We start from the raw sequence: 21,600 nt of genomic DNA, 5'->3' as shown, positions 1-21,600 counted from the left end.
TACAGTGTTGACTGTATTAACTGCTGAGGTGAAGAACGTGTTGGTGATTAACACTGTACTGTGGGAATGGAAAGGTGGGATCAAATGATAACAGCTCTTGGACCACCTGTGTCTCTAGCCTTTTTTAATACCAGCTTGTTTTTCAGGTGCATCATCCCCTGCTCGGCCAGCCACCCCCTTGGTTCCTTGCAGCAGCACGACCCCACCTCCACCTCCTCCCCGGCCTCCATCTCGGCCAAAGCTACCTCCAGGGAAGCCTGGCGTTGGAGATGTGGTATGTTCCCTTCTGCCTGTCCCGCTCAGAAGCATACAGTGGGAATGACAGAGTCCAAATGCCTGAACATGGGTCATCTCAACTCCAGGTCTAAGCCTTACAGCGCCTGCACCAATGGCCCTGGCAGCCGAAATCTGAAACTCACTGCAGTCAGAGTGTGTATTTCAATTGCCCTCAAATCTTCACCATCATTCAAGCCACAGCCTAAAGTAGTAGGAACAGGATCGTGGGGTCTTCAGTTCTACCCCAGTGGGTTTGATGAAAATTAAGATAATAATACTCAATTGTCCTAAATCCTTTGGAATGGGAGGTGTTTCCTTTCACCATATTTTTCTGATTTTGGAAGACTCCTAGAGAGGATAAGTGCAGATTTCTGACCCCAGACTACAGAGAAGTTATTGGTGGTATACACACTTGGCTCAATGAATTTTTTTGGAAGTTTTTTGGAAGTTTTGCATCATGTTTTAAGGGGAGGGGTGGAAAACATTCTGTGTGAACAATTAAGAGATTCTGGCAGAGGTAAATTTCTTTGGAATTCACATACAGGAGTCACAGGGTAATAATGATGTCCCTGACATCTGGTTTAGCCAGCATACTACAGTATTTTGTATTCAGATATCTTTCAGTAGGTATAAGCTCTCACTTTATGTTACTTACTTAGTGCCTAAGGGCGTGTGAGTCCACCATCCTGAAACATCACTGACCACATCCCAGATCTCGGCTTCTCTTAATGTGATATATCTGTTGAGTGTAGCCCATTATAGTTTGTTTCCTCTGGCTCCATCCACAAGCTCTTGTACAGATATAATCAATTTCAATGAAAAAATGGTACCACCTGTCCTCTTTTAAGAACCTGAGTTGTCATACCTGGAGCTGGGAGATATTAAAAATATGATAGGAAGACCTGTGAATCTAACTTTCCATTTCTTTTCTTCTCCCTGCAGCCCCGACCTTTCAGCCCTCCCATCCATTCTTCCAGCCCTCCTCCGATAGCACCCCTAGCCCGGGCTGAAAGCACTTCTTCAATATCATCTACCAATTCCTTGAGTGCGGCCACCACTCCCACAGTTGGTAAAAATTATCTCCTCTATTTTAATCCATTTGTGGTTTTGACTGGCTATTTTTTTTATGATCTGAAAACCCTAACACCTTATGTTTCTGGTCAAAATTGTTTTGCTGTGTGTTTTGCTACTATCATCTGACTCTTCTTTTAAAAGCACCTTCTCAGCAAAGAAGGCAAATGCTTTAGCTAAGCAGATAAGCAAGTAAAAGAATGTGGAATTCTCTTATTCTGTCTCTATACAGATGTATTCATGAAAGTAAAGAAGAAATCATCAAATAAGATCTTGTAATTTAGATATTATTTAGATATCTTTGAGAGGGGAATGTTTATTTAAATTCCAACCATGTAACCCATCAGAAATAACAAGATTTAGAACTTTTCTTTTCTTGAAGCTTTCATTTCTTCATCACCTTGGTTCTGCTTATGTTGACAGATGGTATAAACACGGGCATTGTGGGACTCGAGAAAATGTTTTGACATTTTTTCTAGTGCTTTTCAGTGATGTGTGGTCAATTTTCCCCAAGAAATAAGTCATTGCTGGCATTTTCAGTAAATGCCTTTGTGCCTCTTTCCTTATGGTGTGATGAAAGTGAAGAGTTGAGAATGACTGCTCAGCTGGATGGTTTTCCCAGGTTTAAATGCCTCATTTTGCCTGGAGCATCTTCCCTCTTCCCAAGGCTGGTCTCTGTCTACCCACTTTTTACCCACCTTCCTCAGCTCCTGCTGCCTCTCTCATGTTTGCATGGTGTCTCTGACCTGGACTTTTCCGTTCCATTTTTGCCCCTTGTCTTCCTTTATTGTCTGAATGCCCTCCAAGTCTCCCATATTAAGTCTCCCATATTATAAACCAGCTGGCCCATGCTGCATTGCTTGGGAGAATCATTAACCAACGCTGAATAAATTCCTGCTGCTACTTGCCAAAGAACAGCATGCTACAGAGTTGTCCGTGTGAGAAGTACTTTGATCAAAGCCTGAAGCTCTTCTGGAGAAGAAATCCCTCTTTTCCCAGGGAAATAAGTTAAGATGTGCCTCTTAGGCCCCTAAAGAGAATTTCAACCTTATCACCTGCTTCATATTTTTAATCAGACCATCCCCAAAGAATTCTTCAAATTTGGTGAAAATACAGCCTCCTATCCAATTTTGTAGGATTTATTAACAGACAGATATTTAACATGATTTATATAGTCAAGTCTATTCTTTATCTGCATCGTCAGTTGGGGTAATTCAGGGCTTCCTATTTTTAGATGCCTATTAGCTAGTTTCCTTCTGGGTTTTTTTGTTGTTACTGTTTTTTTTGTTGTTGTTGTTTTTAATTTTATTTTATTTTTAAATTTTACATAATTGTATAGTTTTGCCAAATATCAAAATGAATCCGCCACAGGTATACATGTGTTCCCCATCCCGAACCCTCCTCCCTCCTCCCTCCCCACACCATCCCTCTGGGTCGTCCCAGTGCACCAGCCCCAAGCATCCGTTTTGTTTTTTTCTGTAACTTCCACCCTTACTTTTGCGCTCTCTTTAATGCTCTTGATCACTACAGCCATTTCCCTCACTCCTGCTCCGTTGGTTTTCTGTTGTTTTTGCCTTAAGGTCATTTGTTCTACTCACTCCCTGTGATTTTCCTGGTTGTTCAGAGAGAAAAGTAACGATGATAAACTGTCATTCAGAGAGTAGACCTTAAGCGACCTCAGTTGACTGTCTAACCTATTCCTTCAACTCACTGAGATTCATAGAGAAAATGGTGCACAGAGCGTTTGACCTGTGGCTGTGTTCTGTATCATGTGTTTTTATGCTCTCTGCTGCAGAAACCCTAGAACCTGGCCAGTGACTGTGATCCTCAACACAGCTAGTACATATTCTTTCAAGATGAGCCATACAGGGGCTAAAAACAGAAAGGAAAAAAAACAAAAAAAAAAAGACCGCCTAAGAGGCTAGTCACATTGCTTCATTGCTGAGAAGCATTCTGATTTAATCTCTTCAGCTCTGTTTTTCATATTTGGTTTTCATCTCCCTCACTCTCTTGTTCTTTATTTCCTGTGGCTGTGGGTCACCTGACAGCCACTTCTCTCTGAAGTAAATGTGTTGTCAGTGACCACCCAGCAGCACCCTGTGTAATGTTGTTTATCTCTCTTTGAAGAGGTTGTTCTTTGGCTGTTTAGCACCAAGGGGCTGACTGTTCATGACTTGACTTGGTACGTCAACTTAAGAAAGTCAGATGGCTTGGGGGAAATGAAGAATTTCAGCAGCAAATTCTTGACTTCAGTGGCACAACATTTCCCTCCCTCCACCATGATACTTTCTTGACATTTTTATGACACTTGTGCCAGAACAGGGACAAGTGTGGGAAAAACTGGATACTTATTATTTGTACTTGCTTAGTACAAAGTTTAATATAATTCGAGGACTAAATTTTTAAAGGCATGTCTGATCTTCCTACAATTCATCTAAGAATACGCCCCTAGCAAGACATTGGACATAAAATCTTTTTCATGAGATCTATGATTATAAATTAGTAAAACTGATGCCACACCTGAAAATAGGACTTTCTATTTTCTGTTCACTTTCTATTTTGAATGTGAATAAGTCACATTGAAATAATGAAGTGTTCCTTTGTAATTGTACTTCACTGAATTTAGGATACCTTCAATTAGAAGCTGCGCTATTATTTTATATATGACTGAGAAAGGGAAGCAAAGCTGCCTCATGAGTTAAGGTGCAATACTTTCTTATCATACTGATTTTAAGATCCATCCTAATTTCAGAGAGGTTAAAAAGTGCACATATTAGCATGAATGAAATACAATAAACCCCTTTTGTACTGAAAAAAAAAAAGCTCACAGGATCTTCACTCTTTGATATGGTAGGGAGGGAAAGTCTGGTTAAAATATTTAAAGAAAATATTTAAAGGTATTCTATTATAAGAACCAGACTTTTAGACTTTTAGAGATAGAGATAAACAAGGAATTATCTCTAATTGTAAATATCCAATTTATTATTTGCTTCTTATTTCTATGTGTGATAGTCATTTTTTAGATGTTTGCAAAGCCTTCCTTTGCAATCTACCCCAATGCAAAATACAATGATAAAGACAATTTGTCTTCATTGTTAAATTCATTATTAATTATGTTTCTTCAACTGTTCATTATGCATTTTTAATTACATCTTTAACATCCCAGGAATCAGTAATGAATGAAAAGTAATCCTTTATGGGCATCAGATGGACTTTGATGCTTCCTTTGGTATAGAACTTGGAGCAAAAGTGATTTGTATTCAATACAGAAGTATTAACCATAGAATCTAAAACTTAAAACATTTCCTGTAAGCTTTTGTCTCTCCAGGCTGGGTGGAAATTCTGACTTAAATAAGCTTTTTAAAAAACATATCTGTGTTAACATCAATTGTTCTTCACAAAAGGAAAGACCCTTAGAGACAGGTATTCCTGATCCCGATTTTAAATTCCCACACTTAATTTTCTTATTTTTCCCCTTTTTTTTTGGAAAAGCCTATCTCCAATACTGGCTTCCCCATCTCGGATCAACTGGGGACAGTTCCCCTGGTTAGCTCTTAACAAAATTTTTCTTCTTTACTTAATCTGATTGTTGCCCTTATTTAAATCAAGCACAGAGCTATCCAACCACCCATTTTTTAAATTATCTGATTTAGAATTTTTTTTCTAAGTCCTCATTGTCTATAACCATAATAAAAAAAATGATAAGCATACTGTTCAACCTTTTTTTTTTTTTTTTTTTTGCTGTTCAACCTTTATAAACTATTCTTTTGTAACTTCAGCTCAAAGAAAAAGATGGCAGTCTTGGTGTCTCCTCATTTTAAGGAGATTGTAAATAAAACATCAGTTTTTCAAAAGAAAATTCTCCACCATTCCTCATTCTCTCACCATTCCTAGTAGGTAGGAAAGGGCACTGTTACAGTCAGTTACTGCCAGTGTAATCTTTTTGTGTCCTGTTTTCTGGGGGTATTATGGGGTGTCCTTCTTAGTGCCAGTTCCTGTTCCTCTCCTGTAGATATTACAGAAGTTGCATTCACTTATTCTGGCCACCGAGGAAATCACATGTATACTAAAAACTGATTGACAGGGGCTTCCCTGGCAGTCCAGTGGTTACGAATCTGTGTTTACACTGCAGGGGGGCACAGGTTCGATCTCTGGTCAGGGAACAAAGACACTGCATGCCATTTGGTGTGGTCAAAAATAAATAAATAAAATGGAGAAATAGCATCATCTTAGTATTTTAAAACAACTGATTGACAGGTGCTATTTTAGAGCCTTAAGAATTGACAAAGCAGTTTTCCTGCCTTATTCACTAAGTCTAAGAGCCAAGCTAGTAGAATATTTTCTAAGAAGCATAGTTTATGGAGTAATTTTAATACCCTCATCTATTTCCTCATCTTATACTTCTCTACAGTGTAGGAAAGATTCTCCCTTACTTGTCTTGGTACAGAATTTATTCAATTTTCTGTTAAAGTTATAATAATATCCTTCAGATCTGTGGCACTGATTGATCTAAATCACATAGAGTAAAACTTAAGTTATCTGCATTTGTTTGTTGGTAAAGAGGGAGACCATGTACATACATCCAGAATGCTTGGCGTTCATAGCAACTATTGTGACCAATTTAATACAGAAACATTTGGCCGTGGTCAATACCATAGCCAAAGATGGAATTACAATAATGCTGTTCAAAACTAACAATCCATAAGTACCAAGGACAGGTTGGATATTGATGAAGTTGAAATGAGGGACTTCATTCAGAGACCTCAGATTCATACTGTTGCTTTTTCATGATCTCATTAAAAGCCTATTCTTTCCCCATGGGGAGTCAGGTGCATGCTGGGTGATCCCATTGAGCTGCCAGCACTCTGTCAGGAGGTTCTGTTGATGGATATATGTCCAGTCACTTGAGAATTGTGTCTGAGTGAAATACTCTTGCACAAGTCAATTATTAATGACAGTGCCTTTAACAACTCCCTGAAAAGGTGGGGGTGTGATTTCTTCCATGGAGTTGACTTCAGCAAATTCACAAATGCTAAAATCTGGCATTTAAAAAATTTCCATTTCTGCTCTTAGACTCATCATGAAATAAGCACATCACTTTTTATACTCTGTCCATAATCCCAGTGTCTTAGGTTTTGTTTCCTTTTTTCATTAAAATCATTCCTGTGTTTTGATCAGTAAAGTGCATTGCTTGATTTCATTTGAGATTTGTATTTGTGTTTTTATTTTCATTCCTTTATATTTCTTTGGTTCAAAGTGTCAGAAGATGATGTTTTTTATGACAAACTGCCCTCGTTTGAAAGGCGCTGTGAGACGCCTGCAGGTATGGTGTCAGCTGAGTGATCTTTAGATATCTAGACTTCAAAAATCCAAGCCATTATGCCATCTGAATGCTAAACTTCATGGACATGCTACTCACCTCATGAGTGTCCAGTGCCTCTCAGATGCACCATCTACTTACTGTTCATCATGAAACTCATGCCACTGAAATGGTTTTTTTCAAGTGAACATATTATAAAGCAGTAGGTTGCATGACAGTTTCTCAGTGAAAAGGTTCAAGAAAGGGGAGAGGCTGTTGCTTTGTGAACTAACAAAGGGAGGGATAATTTAACTGCTCAGAATTACATGTCCAGTGATGGCTTTTTTATTTAAAACATAGTAGAACACCATTAGTAATCTTGTTTTTCCTATGGTACATAGGTAAAGGGTGTTTTGTGTCTGGTTGCCTAAGGTGATTCCAGGGAAGGGAGTGGAAGATATATGGCATCTTCCATGAACTTTCAATTGATATGCAATGCTGTTGTCATTGAAAACCTCAGCTAAGCTTTATGTAACCCATAACTCCTAGTTTCTTTTTTAAAACATAGAAGGGGATGACAGTGAAGATGAAACAAACACAGCAATTGCTGAGTGACAGTTTGCCCAAACTAGTGCAGTTAAAATAAAATATGCTGACGCCCCTGCATGGCCAGGAAGACTTCTGCTCCATGCGCACCAGCACCAAGTACCAAGCTGCCAGCAACACGTGCCCATCCCTTTAGGCCTACATAGCTTTGCTTTTGCTTTCTATTTCCCAAACTAAAAAAAAAAAAAAAAACATAGATTGCCAGCCTTCCCTTTTCCCTGCACGCTAATGGCATGCAGTGCCTCCGCCCTCCCCTTAGTGAGATTAATGACCTGCTCTGTAACTCATACTGTGTCCTTCTCTCTCCCTCTCCTTAACCTTTCCCATCCCGCTTCAACTCCTGGCCATACAGAGAATGAACAGCCTTCCCTCGTTTGGTTTGACAGAGGAAAGTTTTATTTGACTTTTGAAGGTAAGTAGTACATAGCATACCAGATTCTAATTTTTCCTCCCCTCATGCTTTTCCCCATTCGCATTTTTAAAAAATCCCAGTTTTCTTCAAAAGACCTGGTCTCACTTTCTATATAAAAATGCTATGGCTACTTAGAAAATATTTAAATACTAAAGAAAATACTCCATGAATTTGGTTTGTATGAGATCTCCAATTTTTTGTGTTAAAAAATTAAAGCTAATTTGCAGTTAATATTGGTTACTTAATTAACTGAAATAAATTGAAAAAAAAAAACACCTTTTTTGGGCAAGGAACTTAACTCTGTCAACCAGGGCTCTTTCCTAACTCTTTTGCAAGTGCAATGCAACAAATATAAGGACATTTTTGGTTAGAACTGGCATTTAATTTTGTTTTGAATAATTAATATTTCAGATACAACATCCATTATTGTAAAATGTAAATATATTCTTATGACAAGGAATGCTGCATGAGAGATCAGAAAAATGAAAAAAAGAAAAAGTATTTTCATAAGTTCTATTTACAGCTTCTGATATGGAAATTGTAACTGGAATGACTAGTAAAATGGACAACTACCACTGGACTTGCCATTTTAGAAGATGAAAGAAAATATACATAAGTGTAATGTCTGTTATCTAACCTCAATGTTGAATAATTTGTTATTTCTGCATTAAGGATTAGCATTCTTCTGTCTTATATTTAAATTCTAAATCATTTTAACAGGCCAAGCATTTGATAAAATAACCCATTTAAACTGGTTTAATAACCCATTTAATGGTATAGGAAAATTAAGTAAGTAAACTTAACAAATGGACTATCTTATACATATTTATCACAAGCCTCTACTTTCTACAATTTTAAATAGCTAAGTTTATCTTGGGATAAAAAGTTGGCAAACAAAATTTCTACTCAAGAATTGATTCTAAATATGGTCTTTGTATTTCATGATAACAAAAAGAACTTCTCTAAGTGTGTGTTTTAGCACAATTTAAAATATTAGAATGACTGGCACAAATTTTCAAGTAGTTTGTGTGGTGTGACATTTTTCTCTTAACAGTGACTTTTCTTTGCAAGATGGTCCCTTTAGCTTGGAGTGGCTTGGCTAGTAGCAGGAAACATTGATTCAAAGCTTCCCAAATACTGATGTCTCTCCTGGCTCAGGCAGAGAACAGGTGGATAGACAATCTTAGAGAAGGATGAATATTTTCCACATGATGTTGGAAGCCTTCATTGCCTCAGGTCATTAATTTTGTAATAACCAAGATGCAAAATCCACAAACTTATGACCTTCTAAACTTTCTCTTCAAATTAGATGAATAAAAGTGCCCAGGTGTCTTTTTACTGATCAGCACATCTCATAGGAGACACTATGACTGAATAGGTTTATGATCTTGACATACTGCCAATACCTGCATATATAAAGGCTCTTTCTCTGGTTCAGGTTGACTGCATTAAAGGTTGTAGTTTACCCTGTTTTAAACAGGAAATTAAGCCATGTGCTACTGGCAACCTTCAAGTAATGTCTGGGGCTCCAAAAAAACTTTCATAGTTTTTTGTTGGTACAGTTTGTTTTGGCTTTAGAGTATCTATTGTCTGGTTTGCTTTTATTTTGGTTAGGATTTCTTTAAACCAAAGAAATCCAAGAGATAGACTTTTTGTAAGATTCCAGTCTAAAGACAGCTTTTGATTGTTGGCTTGTTTGTTTTTTAAAATATATCATCAATCAAACATAAGTATTAATAAGCATGTGGAATAGCAATATGAACCACATTTTTTTTTAATTTTAGGAAAAGAAAATATTCGTTAGTAGATTTGGGGTATCTAATGTTGGTAGGTAACATTGCCATTCTAATTAGTAAAATCCAAATACCTTAAACATCTCAATTTAAGACAAGAGAAGTCACACAAGGAAAGAGATTGAACAGAAATTAATTGAAACCTCTAGCTTTGTGTTAGCTTTATCTTGGATTTTGCTGAAGGTTTGGAAGTATAAACAAGGTTTTCCAAGGGACTATAGGAGAGGTCATGTCATGAATATGTCCTACTTATCTATCAAGAAATGCTCATGCAAATTAAAGTACATTTCAATGAACTTTAAGGGAAGACTTAGGAGGACATCTTACCCCCTTCAAGGGTGGCTATCTTTTAAGAATGGGAAAAGACTTGTTTTAGTGGTTTATGTAAATTAGCCTCAGGTAGTTTTAGCTAATGCAACCTGGAATGGTTTTTTTAAATTTTCTGCTGTGATGATAAAATGGCATAGAAACAATGACTTGTTAAATTGCTTTGAGAATAATGCCCCTACTCAAACTTTAAACTACAAAAAGACATGGTCATTCAACATATTTTATTGAATAGCACTTCTAGTATATTCTTCTAGGGCACTCTGACTTTACCCATATTTGTTATTATTAATGTTAATCATCATTATCTTTAATTCTTTATTTGGGGAATGTATAAGAGGATCAAAGATTCCCAGGTCAAAAATGCATTTGTTCTAAATAACTTTTAAGTTATTATTTGTTGGCATTTAAATAGTGTTTTATCATGTTCAAAACCTTAGCCTGTCATATCCATTGCTTTTTCTGGCAGGCCTCTGGTCAGTGGGTCACCCAGTGAGTGAGTGAGCCACTTACCAATCAACCAACTAACTAATGAACTTCATGAACTTATTTGGAAATAATATGAGATGCTTCACACTTCTAAATTTAACTTAACAAGAGAGATAGAAAAGTGTTAGACAATGGTTCTAACTCACAAGAGCTCCAAAGCTTGTCTTAATGGCTTAGTTTTAAACAATTTCACTCAAAAAAAAATAGTCACTGAAATTTTAACCTATTTAAGTTGAGCTTTAAAAAAAAGGTAAAGGTTACATAAGGTAGAACCTGTTAAAATTCATTCATTCAGGAGTATATCCTACTGAAGCTATCAAGTCTTCTGAGATGAAAGGAAAGGAAAGATATTCCATAAAAAGTAGAAGATAAGACTATTAGCTATTTGAATAATTCCCTAGAGCATTCAAACATGAAAATGTTTCCAGAAATGTGCTGTCCCTCTCTTTGTTTAGCTTATTTAACTACAAAATCATCTTGTATCTGGTCATGAAAAAAAAAACAAACAACCTACAACCATAGATTCTTGTATCCTTGTTCTGAAGATTGCCTCTCTCCTCTGTGCATACAGCCACTTGCACTCTCCTCTCTAGTCCACTCCTTACTCCTGTTCACTGGTCTCACTCCCAACACACACCCGGGAATGTCACTTAGCAACACCCTTGTCTGTACTCCCAGGCTCTTTGCCAAACTGGCCCACCTGTTGCCTTCACTGCATCTCTGCTCTCTCCAGGGGCCATTGCTTCCCCTATAACACTCTCCATGGAAAGTTCATCAGTTTGCTATAGGCTGTATGAGTTCTTCCAACTCTCCATTAAAACTTCCAACCCCCTCTCCCCATTATGAAAAGTAGCCATATGCTCATTTCACCTTTTATTTACCGCTGTTCACACTGACCTACAGAGCATTTCCCCGGCATTCGTCTATAGGCTTAGGGACACTGGCAGCCCCCTTTTCACCTTCTTCTCTACTTCACTCACTAGCTTCCTTTTGTCACATAGATTCGATGTGGATGATCCATCAACATTCTCTCTCAAGGGCTTCTTCAACTTCAGTTCCAATAAACTTTCACTCCACTCAGTAACCCACATGTCTGGCCACATCTAAGAAATGGCCCCTACCAGAAAGTATCATTTCAGCTATTTCAAAACTAACAATTCGTCCCCCTTGTTGTAGTACAAGAACTGTACTAGGCATGATCCTTTCATTCAGTTAGCTGAGTACTATTGTGTGCCAGCGCTGTTCTAGGCACTCCCCTACAGGGAACAAAACAGAAAAAATTCCGAGTCACTGCAGAGCTTATGTTGTAATATGGAAAATCAAAAACAAGAAGATAAGTAAAATATGTAGCATGGACATGGTAATAAGTTCTACAGAAATGAAATAAAACAGGGGAAAAGAATGGAGCATATAGGAGTTGAAAATAAAGAGGAGGAACTGAGGTAAGAAAAATAATGAATAATAATAACTAATACCTGAGTCTTTACTACATGAAAAATACATTTCATCTAATATCTCATTTCATCTGCACAACTCATGGATGAAGAAATTCTGATTCAAATAACATATGTGACTTTTGAGAATCACTCAGCCAGGAAGAGGAAGAGTAGAGATTGAAATCCAGGCTGCCTAGCTGGAGACCTGGCCTGATGCTCTGCTCCATGTCCGTGATATCTCATTTAGCTTTTGTGACAGTCCCTTGAAATAGGTGATGCTGGTGGGTTTCTCTAACTCTCCTAACCTTCCAGTTTCCCAGTCCCCTGACTACACATTATCTTTGACTTTGTTGAACCCTCTAGTCTTATGGCACCCCACTCGCATTCAATCCACCAGCCAAACCTACATTCAAGTTTATCCAGATTAGACCCCATGAAGGAAAAGTATGTTTCTATACAATGGAAGATACACTTTCCTCTTTGAAACTGTGCTGTCTGTATGAAAAACTCAACTCTTGGACATTTTAACTTCTGACCTCCTTCAGTGGGTTATTAAATGTCCCTACTTAATAGTTCATAATACATAATCTTAGTCATGGGCCACTCAAGTTTCTTCCCCCTGACATAGTAATCCTGTAAGAAACAGGTCAAATTTTTCACAGATAACCAGATATCAATTCATTCATCCAAGAGTCACTAGAAGAAGGAAACTTGAAAGGCATAAGCAATTTTATGAGAAGGAGCCATTTTGCTAAATTCACAATATTCTTCTAGTGGAAATTGTCCACTAATTGCCCCCACCCCACTGTTGCTGTGCTGGACTTAGTTGTGTCCGACTCTTTGTGACCCCATGGACTGTAGCCCGTCAGGCAGGATTCTCCAGGCAAAAATACTGGAGTGGGTTGCCATGCCCTCCTCCAGGGGATCTTCCCAACCCATGGATCGAACCCAGGTCTCCAGCATTGCAGGAGGATTCTTTACCATCTGATCCACCAGGGAAGCACCGCCCCGCCCCCACCCCCTGACTGTAGGCCCTTCTCAATCAATAAAGTTACTGAGCACTCAACTCTACAAACACAGGGTTAAGTACAACCAAGTTGGGGAAAATTACAGAAACATAAGAAGCAGTGATACAAGACTGTCTTCACTGAAAATATTAAAACTGCCCTCCCTAGCTATTTCAAATTTTTTAATGTAAACTACAATGTGATTATGAAATGCAAAATCTTTTCTATTCACAATTGAAGGTCACAGAGAGTTAAAAAAAAAAAAAAAAAAGGCCTAAACCTGTGAGGAAGATTTAAGTGGAGCAGAACCTATAAAACGTTCTACCAGGCAGGTCTGCTGATGGTTTCAGAATTCTCTCGACCTTGGGACTTCCCTGATGGTCCAGTGGTTAAGGCCCATTACTTCCAATGCAGGGGATGTGGGTTCAATCCCTGGTTGAGGAACTAAGATCTGACATGCTGCATGGCCAAAAAATAAATAAGTACCTAATGCTGGTTCCCTGGTGGTTCAGATGGTAAAGAATCTGCCTGCAATGTGAGAGACCTAGGTTCAATCGCTGGGTCAGGAAGATTCCTTGGAGAAGGGGATGGCAACCCACTTCAATATTCTTGTCGGAGAATACCATGGACAGAAGAACCTGGTAGGCTACAGTCCATGGGGTCGCCAAGAGTTGGACACGACTAAGTGACTTTCACAATGCTGGTTCTGAGGCTCAAAAACAAAACTAGTAAAATATTAAAGAAAAAAAAATGATTCACTTGACCTCTTCACAAGGAATTAGTAGTTCTGAAATTCTCTGGGATTGACCAACATGCTGATATTTCCCTTGACTTCCTGTTCCTTGAGGCAGGTGCCTTATATCATTTAAGTTTAGTGTATGACTGTCATGCTGGAGCTAGACTAGAAAGTCAGTAAAAGAGAAGCGTTTTCTTTATTCTTCTAACTCCTGATACCAAGCATGTAGGTGTTTCCCTTCACACTAAATAGTTTGGGCACTAACTACCTGAAGTCAGGCAGACCCCACAGGTTAAGGTTCGGCCCCACCAGTCTGTCCCCTCACTTCACATACCAGTCACAAGTCTCAGGTCTGTACTTCTTATGGACCACCTATAAATTGAGTGTTCCCCATAACCATCTCCTGGGGTTCAATAATTTGCTAGGACAACTCACAGAACTAGGAAAGTGGTTTACTTTCTATTACCTGTTTATTCTAGAGGATACGATGCAGGCGCATTGAAAGAAATGATGAGGACAAAGTCTGAGCGAAGGGGGCATGGAGCTCTCATGGGTGTGTGCCCTTCCAGTACATTGATTTGTTCATCAACCCGGATGCTCTCCAAGCCTCATTGTTTCAGAGGTTTATTATGTAGGCACAGTTGTGTGAATCATTGACTGTTGGTGATTAAGTCAATGTCCAGGCTCTCTCCTCTCCCTGAGATTGGGGGACAGGACAGAAAGTTCCATTCCTCTAACCAGCCAGTCTCCATCCTCCAAGAGTCACCTCATTAGTAGAAACTCAAGTATGCTTGAAAGAGGCTTTTTTATGAATAACAACCCCTATTCAACCCTTTCACTCAAAAAATCACATGAGTTTGAGGAGCTCTGTGCCAGGAACTGGAACAAAGACCAAATATGTGTTTCTTACCATCATAGTCAGCAAAGTGCTCTCTGTATTAGCCTTTGTGTTCAAGCCAAATGATGTGAATGGGTTGCTAGAGATGACATGAATGTACAAAATTCATATCAGAATTATATCCAATTAAATACCTGCTGGAAAGCTTAAGAGTAGTTAGCAGCTTCTATCTCAAGTTACCAAGCACAGGGTCCCTAGTTGGTGAAAAGATGATTTTATTTGGGTTCAGCATGTGCAGAGTACTGCAGCTGATACCAACACTGCTAATGAATTATCATGACGAGTCCTTACCAAGGAGAGCTAATTACTGCTAATTACTCCCTGGCCATAAACTCATATAACCCATACAGCAACTGTGTGGATTCATATTTTAAAATATTATTCACATTTTACTGAAAATTTAGGTGACTTCCCCCAAATAACACAGCCAGTCAGTGGGTAAATCCATTCAAGGGGAGTTAGTGCTATGTTATAAAACCAATACTGCTAACCACTGTAATGTTCAAATCTTCACTGTGCCACTCAAAAATAATGTGATCTTGGAAATTTAATGTCTCTGAGTTTCAGTTTTGTAATTTTTAAAGTGGAAGCTATAATACCCACCTAGTTGGATAATTAGGAAAATCAAGTAAGAGAGATTTTTGTTTGTTTGCTTTTTAACATACTGCACACTATTAAAGGCTTTTTGGTTTGGTTTTGTGTTTATTTAGACTTTATGTTTTAGAGCAGTTCTAAGTTAGCAATAAAATTGAGGAGAAGGTACCGGGATTTTCAATTCACCCCCTGCTCCCACACATACACAACCTTCCTCACCCAAGTGGGACATCTGTTACCTAAAGTAGTCACCTTTACGTAATCACCTAAAGTCCATAGTGTACATTAGGGTTTACTCTTGGCATTGTGTATTCCACTGGTTTGGACAAATGTATCTTTAATTATGATATCCAGAGTTTTTTTCACCCCCCCTAAAAATCCTCTGTGCTCTGTCCATTCATTCTTTCCCAGTCCCCCAAGCCCTGGCAACCACTGATCCTTTTACTAGTTTCATAGTTATTCTTTTTCCAGAATGTCATAGTGTTGGAATCATATAGTGTGTAGCCTTTTTCAGATTGGCTTCTTTCATTTAATAATATGATTTTAATATTCCCTCATGTCTTTTTATGACTTCACTGCTCTGAAATGTTTTTATTTTTCATACTTGGAGTTTGCATTCAAACTGAATGAGGAGAATTAAGGCAAAAGGCCAAGAAAGTTCTGTGCCTAACATGCATTTGTTTCTTATTTCTGGCATTTTCCGGATCTCAAGTGACCGCTTGGGGCTCTGGGAGTGACTAAGGCCAGGAGTTTCCTTTCGAATCTCCATCAGACTCACTGTAGTAAATGCCATAATAGAATTATAAAGATATGCTGGAAATGTATAAATAATGGATAAACTTTTAACTGGGAAGAATTTGGGAAACTTCTTAGAGACACAGGGGCTTTGACCTGACTGACAGTAAGGGGCAAGGAGGACTTTAGATACCGAAGACTGTCCCAATTTAAAGAATGATTTGAGCAAAGGTGTTAGGGTGAGTGAAATCCATGTTATTCTCAGGGATGATATCCACGTTTTACCCAGGAATGACATCTATGTTACATTCAATAAACACTGGGAGAGGCCAGGCATGTTTTAAGAAATGATCTTGAAAAAGACTAACTAGAGCTCATATTCCAAAAGATTTTAAATACTGAAAGAAGGGATTTGATTACAATCTTTATACAAGGTGGAACCTTGAGAAATTTTTGAGGATGGTAGGATCATCTTTGATTTTAAGGATTAGAGAAATTTGGGGTTTTACTGAATAATTCACGATAAGTAGTAAAGAACCGACAGTACTGTTTTCATCAAGATATTTGAAAAAGCCATAGGGGTTGAAACATTTGACATCTAATTGGTTGTACAAAGGGGCTTCCCAGGTGGTGCTAGTGGTAAATAACCCACCTACCAATGCAGGAGATGTAAGAGATGCAGGTTTGATCCCTAGGTCAGAAAGATCCCCCAGAGAAGGGCATGGCAACCCACTTCAGTACTCTTGCCTGGAGAATCCCATGGATAGAGGAGCCTGGTGGGCTACAGTCCACAGGGTCGCAAAGAGTCAGGTAAGACTGAAGCAACTGAGCACACACGCACAGGTTATGAGAAATAAGTGAATACTTCCATCCTGAGACACAGGGAGAAGGGTGCTGCTGTGAACCAGGAGAAAGGAGACTCTAAGAGCCCTGGGTTTGGTCAGAAAGAATGAACTGCTTTTGAGACATCTCAGCTTTGAAGTCCTGCACACCATCCCTTATATATGAGTCCAGGAGTAGACAGACTGTGGAAATGTGGGAATTATTTTTGTTTGGAAATGAGGGCTGAATCCAGGGAGGGGAGGGCTCAGCCTTGGGACAAACCTGTATCATAGGAGCCATATGGGAAAAAGAATGCCTTGGAATTTGCTCCACTGTATCTTTTCTATAAAGTGAAATTGCTCAATCCTGTCCGACTCTTTGCAACCCCACGGACTTTAGCCTACCAGGTTCCTCCGTCCATGGAATTTTCCGGGCAAGAATACTGGAGTGGGTTGCCATTTCCTTCTCCAGGAGATCTGCCCAACCCAGGGATTGAACCCAGGTCTCCTGCATTGTAGGCAGACACTTTACCATCTGAGCCACCAGAGAAGTCTTTCTATAAATAGCCACACAAATATTAATATATAGCACAAAAATATATCTGTTAAATATTGTGCATTCAAAATTAATCATTAATATTTATATAAATAGCCACACAAATATTAATGATTACTTTTGAATGCATAATATTTAATGGATATATTTTTGTGCTATATATTAAGTACCTAGATCTTTTCCTGATCTGTTTCCTCTCAGTTGTTCGGGAAGCAAGGAGCATGGAAGAGGGCACACCTAACTAGCTCACCTGGCTGCACCCTGAGTATGACCATACCATTAACCTAAGTAACAGATAGGAAAATTGCAGATACCAAGCCTGGAAAGAACATATCATCTTCTTGAAGGCCATTATAGCAAATACAAGTTAACACAGATGTGACATACTGCCTCTTTTCACTGGCTGTTGCCTGTCCATGCCTTTTGTCCAATCTTCTCATCTGTCTTATAATTTTCTATCTTTTCCTCCCGACACACACACATGAACACTGAAAACTGAGCATCATATAAGACTGAAGAAATTATTAATATTTGTCATGTCCATTAAACAAAAAAGTAATAACTTGTATAAACTTTATAAATAACTGAGTAACAAATTTTGCATTTCTTGGTTTATAAATAGGAATAAAATTAGGTTTTTTAATAGGACACCCATTTTCTTTTTCCACGAAGTAGGAGCTCTTCCAAAAAAAAAAAATATGACATTCCCTGCCTATCCCCACAGTAAACTTATAGACATGTAAATCATGTTCAAAAGGAGGAATTAGTTGTTTGTTATGATATAATAGAGTTTCTGAAATACTCCTCATAGTAGCTGCAGTGTGTCTAGACACACTCATAGTTAATATTCTTTAGCATGAATTAAGACTATCTTCATATGTTTATATGGATGTGCACAAAATTGATTATGATGGATACATAGCAAAATGCTAAGGTTTACCTTGCTTACTAATTCTACAATAGGTAGATACCTGATAGGAAGAACAATGAACAAACCTGTAGAACATAGCCTTGATAATTGCTATAGGAACAAATATTGTTTTGGCTATATTCATTCAGTCAGCAAGTAATTACTGAGACCCCACTGTGCCCTCAGTACTATGAAAGATACTGTGGTTTCAGTAGAGAACAAGACACATCTCCACCTTCATGGAATGTAGAAGCCAGATGTTAAACAAGTTGTTACAATAACATGCATGGAGATGGTTATAATTCAGGAGATACAGGGCTTTGGAGGTAGCTAGAAGAAAGACAGTCTGGCCTAGAAGCTAGAGAGAGTTTCCAGAGGAAGAAGAAGGCATGACTTTTTAGGCTACAAGGAGTCTGCTTTGAAGAAAGATAAAATGTTGCCGAGTTAGAGTTCTAATAAAAAATAAGAATGTAACATGTAAATGTTAACCTAAAAGTGTATTGGGTATTATCCTAGATATTAAAGCTAGAATAAGAGTTCCTAGTTAATTTATATGAGTTTACTCTCAGTACACACACATGCATACACACACATATTTGTATAGATAGAGAAAATATGTGGAATACATATATACTTAGAAAGAATGTGTGTGTGTCTCTGTGTGCACACACATTGGCTTTAGAATTAGCCTTCTGGGTCTAGTTTCAGCATAATGTGAAAAAGCTGGCTTAAAACTCAGCATTCAAAAAACTAAGATTATGTCATCCGGCCCCAACACTTCATGTCAAACAGAAGGGGAAAAAGTGGAAACGGTGACAGATTTTTTCTTGGACACCAAGATCACTGCAGATGGTGACTGCAGCCATGAAATTAAAAGACACTTGCTTCTTGGAAGACAAGCTATGACCAACCTAGACAGCATATTAAAAAGCAGAGATATCACTTTGCACACAAAGATTCATATAATCAAAGCTCTGGTTTTTCCAGTAGTCATATATGGATGTGAGATTCAGACCATAAAGAAAGCTGAGTGCTGAAGAAATGATGCTTTCTAATTGTGGTGCTAGAGAAGATTCTTTAGAGTCTCTTAGACATCAAGGAGATCAAACCAGTCAACCCTGAAGGAAATCAACCCTGAATATTCATTGGAAGGACTGATGCTGAAGCTGAAGCACCAATATTTTGGCCACCTGGTGTGAAGAGCCAACTCATTGAAAAAATACCCTGATGCTGAGAAAGATTGAAGGCAGGAGTAGCAGAGGGCGACAGAGGATGAGATGGTTGGATAGCAGCACCAACTCAATGCACATGAGTTTGAGCAAATTCCAGGAGATAGCAAAGGTCTGGGAAGCCTGGCATACTGCAGTCCATGGGATTGCAAAGAATCAGACACGACTTAGCAACTGAACAACAACAAATGTGACTTTAGGGAAGCTACTTAGCCTAAGTCTTAGTTTCCTTCTCTGGCTATTGGAATAGTAATGGTATTACTAGAAAATAGTAACATGTTTCATAGAGTTGTAGTGCTTGCAGTCAGGATTCTATACTCAAGTACAAGGTCAGTGCACACAAAGTGCTCAATAGTGATTAACTCTTAACACCCTTGTCCAACTTCCCACATCCCTGGTCTGTTTTGTTTGGTTATTGCCTGCTTTGGAGAAGATTGGGCTGTTGCATTCTAGTTTTCTTCCACATAAAACATCTGGCAACTCCATCTACTGTGAGTTGCTACACAGCCCTCCCACCCCTTTGTCAGCAGGGGCAATGAGCAGTCTTTCCTGGCCTGTGTGTGCTGCAGGAGAATGATTTGGAAGCAGAAAGCCTCCTCCCTGCTGTACACTCACCCCCCACCTCCACCAGCCTCCACCAGAGCCCATCATTAAAGCTAACTTGCTGAGACTAATGATCTGCCTGCTGATACACTCCTTGGGGTGCTGTGTTCACTGCTGATGAGAGGTGTTGGAAGAGAATCTGCTACCATCTCTTTTATAAAGAATTTGTAAATCAAGGCATTTCAGCAGATTTGACAAGTGATTTCAAACTTCCTAAGAAAAGAATGGAGAAGCTAAGAATCACCAGAGGGATCTGTTTTTCCTTTGCATGGTGGAGCCTCCATTGTGCGATAGCTTTTTAAAAATTGAAGCATAGTTGACACAATATTATTTAAGTTACAGGTGCGAAATATAATAATTAACAATTTATGCTATGTTAATGCTATGCTAAGTCACTTCAGTCGTGTCCGACTCTGTGTGACCCCATAGATGGTAGCCTACCAGGCTCCCCCGTCCCTGGGATTCTCCAGGCAAGAACACTGGAGTGGGTTGCCATTTCCTTCTCCAATGCATGAAAGTGAAAAGTGAAAGTGAAGTCGCCTAGTCGTGTCTGACTCTTAGCAACCCCATGGACTGCAGCCTACCAGGCTCCTCCATCCATGGGATTTTCCAGGCAAGAGTACTGGAGTGGGGTGCCATTGCCTTCTCCGTCACAATTTATAGTTATTATTAAACATTATCTATATTCCTCATGTTGTACAATATATCCTTGTAGCTTATTTTACACATAATAGCTTGTGCGATAGCTTTTTATTGTGTGTCTTCTAAGAAGAGCTGTCCACAGATGGAGGCAGCTCATGCATTGTACTCCTGACTCTGACTCCCCCAGACAGAGGAGGACCTCTGATTATCCACTTCAGTGAGAGCTGACACATGAATGAAAAAGGCATTCAAATAAGTGATTTCAAAACTCAGTAGAATCTCTCACTTCTAAGAACTTATATATATGTGGAATAAATATATTTCATCAATACCATATATACTCCTAACAGATTTAGTCAATTACTTGTGAAAGGCCTTAATAAATTATACAGTACTATATACATGCAATCATTTCTTAAAATAATAATTACTATTAAATAAATACTTAATATGTGCTAAGAATTTTGCATTCATTGCTTTATTTATTAAATCAAAGATAGATTTGAGGACATTAAGATAAGTCATTGTGCTTAAGGTATTTTAACCTTTTTGTATCTTTGACTATTTTGCAACATGTATGTGGTAATAATTTCTGGTATAGCATAGACTTCCAACAGACAGGAACCTTCATGGACATCTTCTGCTGCTGGCTCTGCGCTCTAAGTCACCAGGATATGTAGAAATATGGCCTTGGGGTTTCTTCTCCTGCTGGCACACATTCACAGAGTGTGTGATTCACAATTGTGTTTCCGGTCTTTAATTCCGAGTAACTGCAGTGTTGCTTCCCCTAAGATTTAATTTAGAGGTTTGAACTATCCCTTTGAGAAAACACAAAAGGTTTGGGTGAGGTTAATTTTTCAAGGATGTTTTGGTGACTTTCAAGAGTTGCAGTCGTCATCGTAGAGGGTGAGTCCAGGAAGAGGAAGAATGAGTTATTTAATGTTGTTATCCTTTCCTAGATTTCACCTTTGATGGACGCTGCTCATAGCCCATTCGCCAGGAAACTGGCAGCTCAAATAGCAGGCTTTCAGGCAGTCAGACTAAGACCAACAGCATTCTTTATGCCTCTCCATTCACAATGGCACCCCACTCCAGTACTCTTGGCTGGAAAATCCCATGGATGGAGAAGCCTGGTAGGCTGCAGTCCATGGGGTTGCTAA

The 21,600-nt window shown here is 38.7% G+C and overlaps 1 protein-coding gene across 2 annotated transcripts in view; it reads left to right on the top strand.

The window, feature by feature from the left end:
• SGIP1 (SH3GL interacting endocytic adaptor 1) overlaps window positions 1-21,600 on the top strand; it is a 237,917-nt gene that overhangs the window by 168,561 nt on the left and 47,756 nt on the right. The window contains exons 16-19 of one of the 2 annotated variants that reach the window (XM_044944884.2): window positions 147-274; window positions 1,219-1,345; window positions 6,605-6,670; window positions 7,605-7,664. In XM_044944884.2, the coding sequence (XP_044800819.2) occupies window positions 147-274; window positions 1,219-1,345; window positions 6,605-6,670; window positions 7,605-7,664 (381 nt within the window). The remainder of the gene's footprint in view (window positions 1-146; window positions 275-1,218; window positions 1,346-6,604; window positions 6,671-7,604; window positions 7,665-21,600) is intronic. The other variant, XM_044944883.2, reaches the window with a different exon arrangement.

This window comes from Bubalus bubalis, chromosome 6, assembly GCF_019923935.1.
Source record: "Bubalus bubalis isolate 160015118507 breed Murrah chromosome 6, NDDB_SH_1, whole genome shotgun sequence".
In the NCBI taxonomy this organism is placed as follows: Eukaryota; Metazoa; Chordata; class Mammalia; order Artiodactyla; family Bovidae; genus Bubalus; species Bubalus bubalis.
The sequence above is the reverse complement of the archived record's forward strand: the minus strand, read 5'-3'. Positions and strand labels throughout refer to the sequence as shown.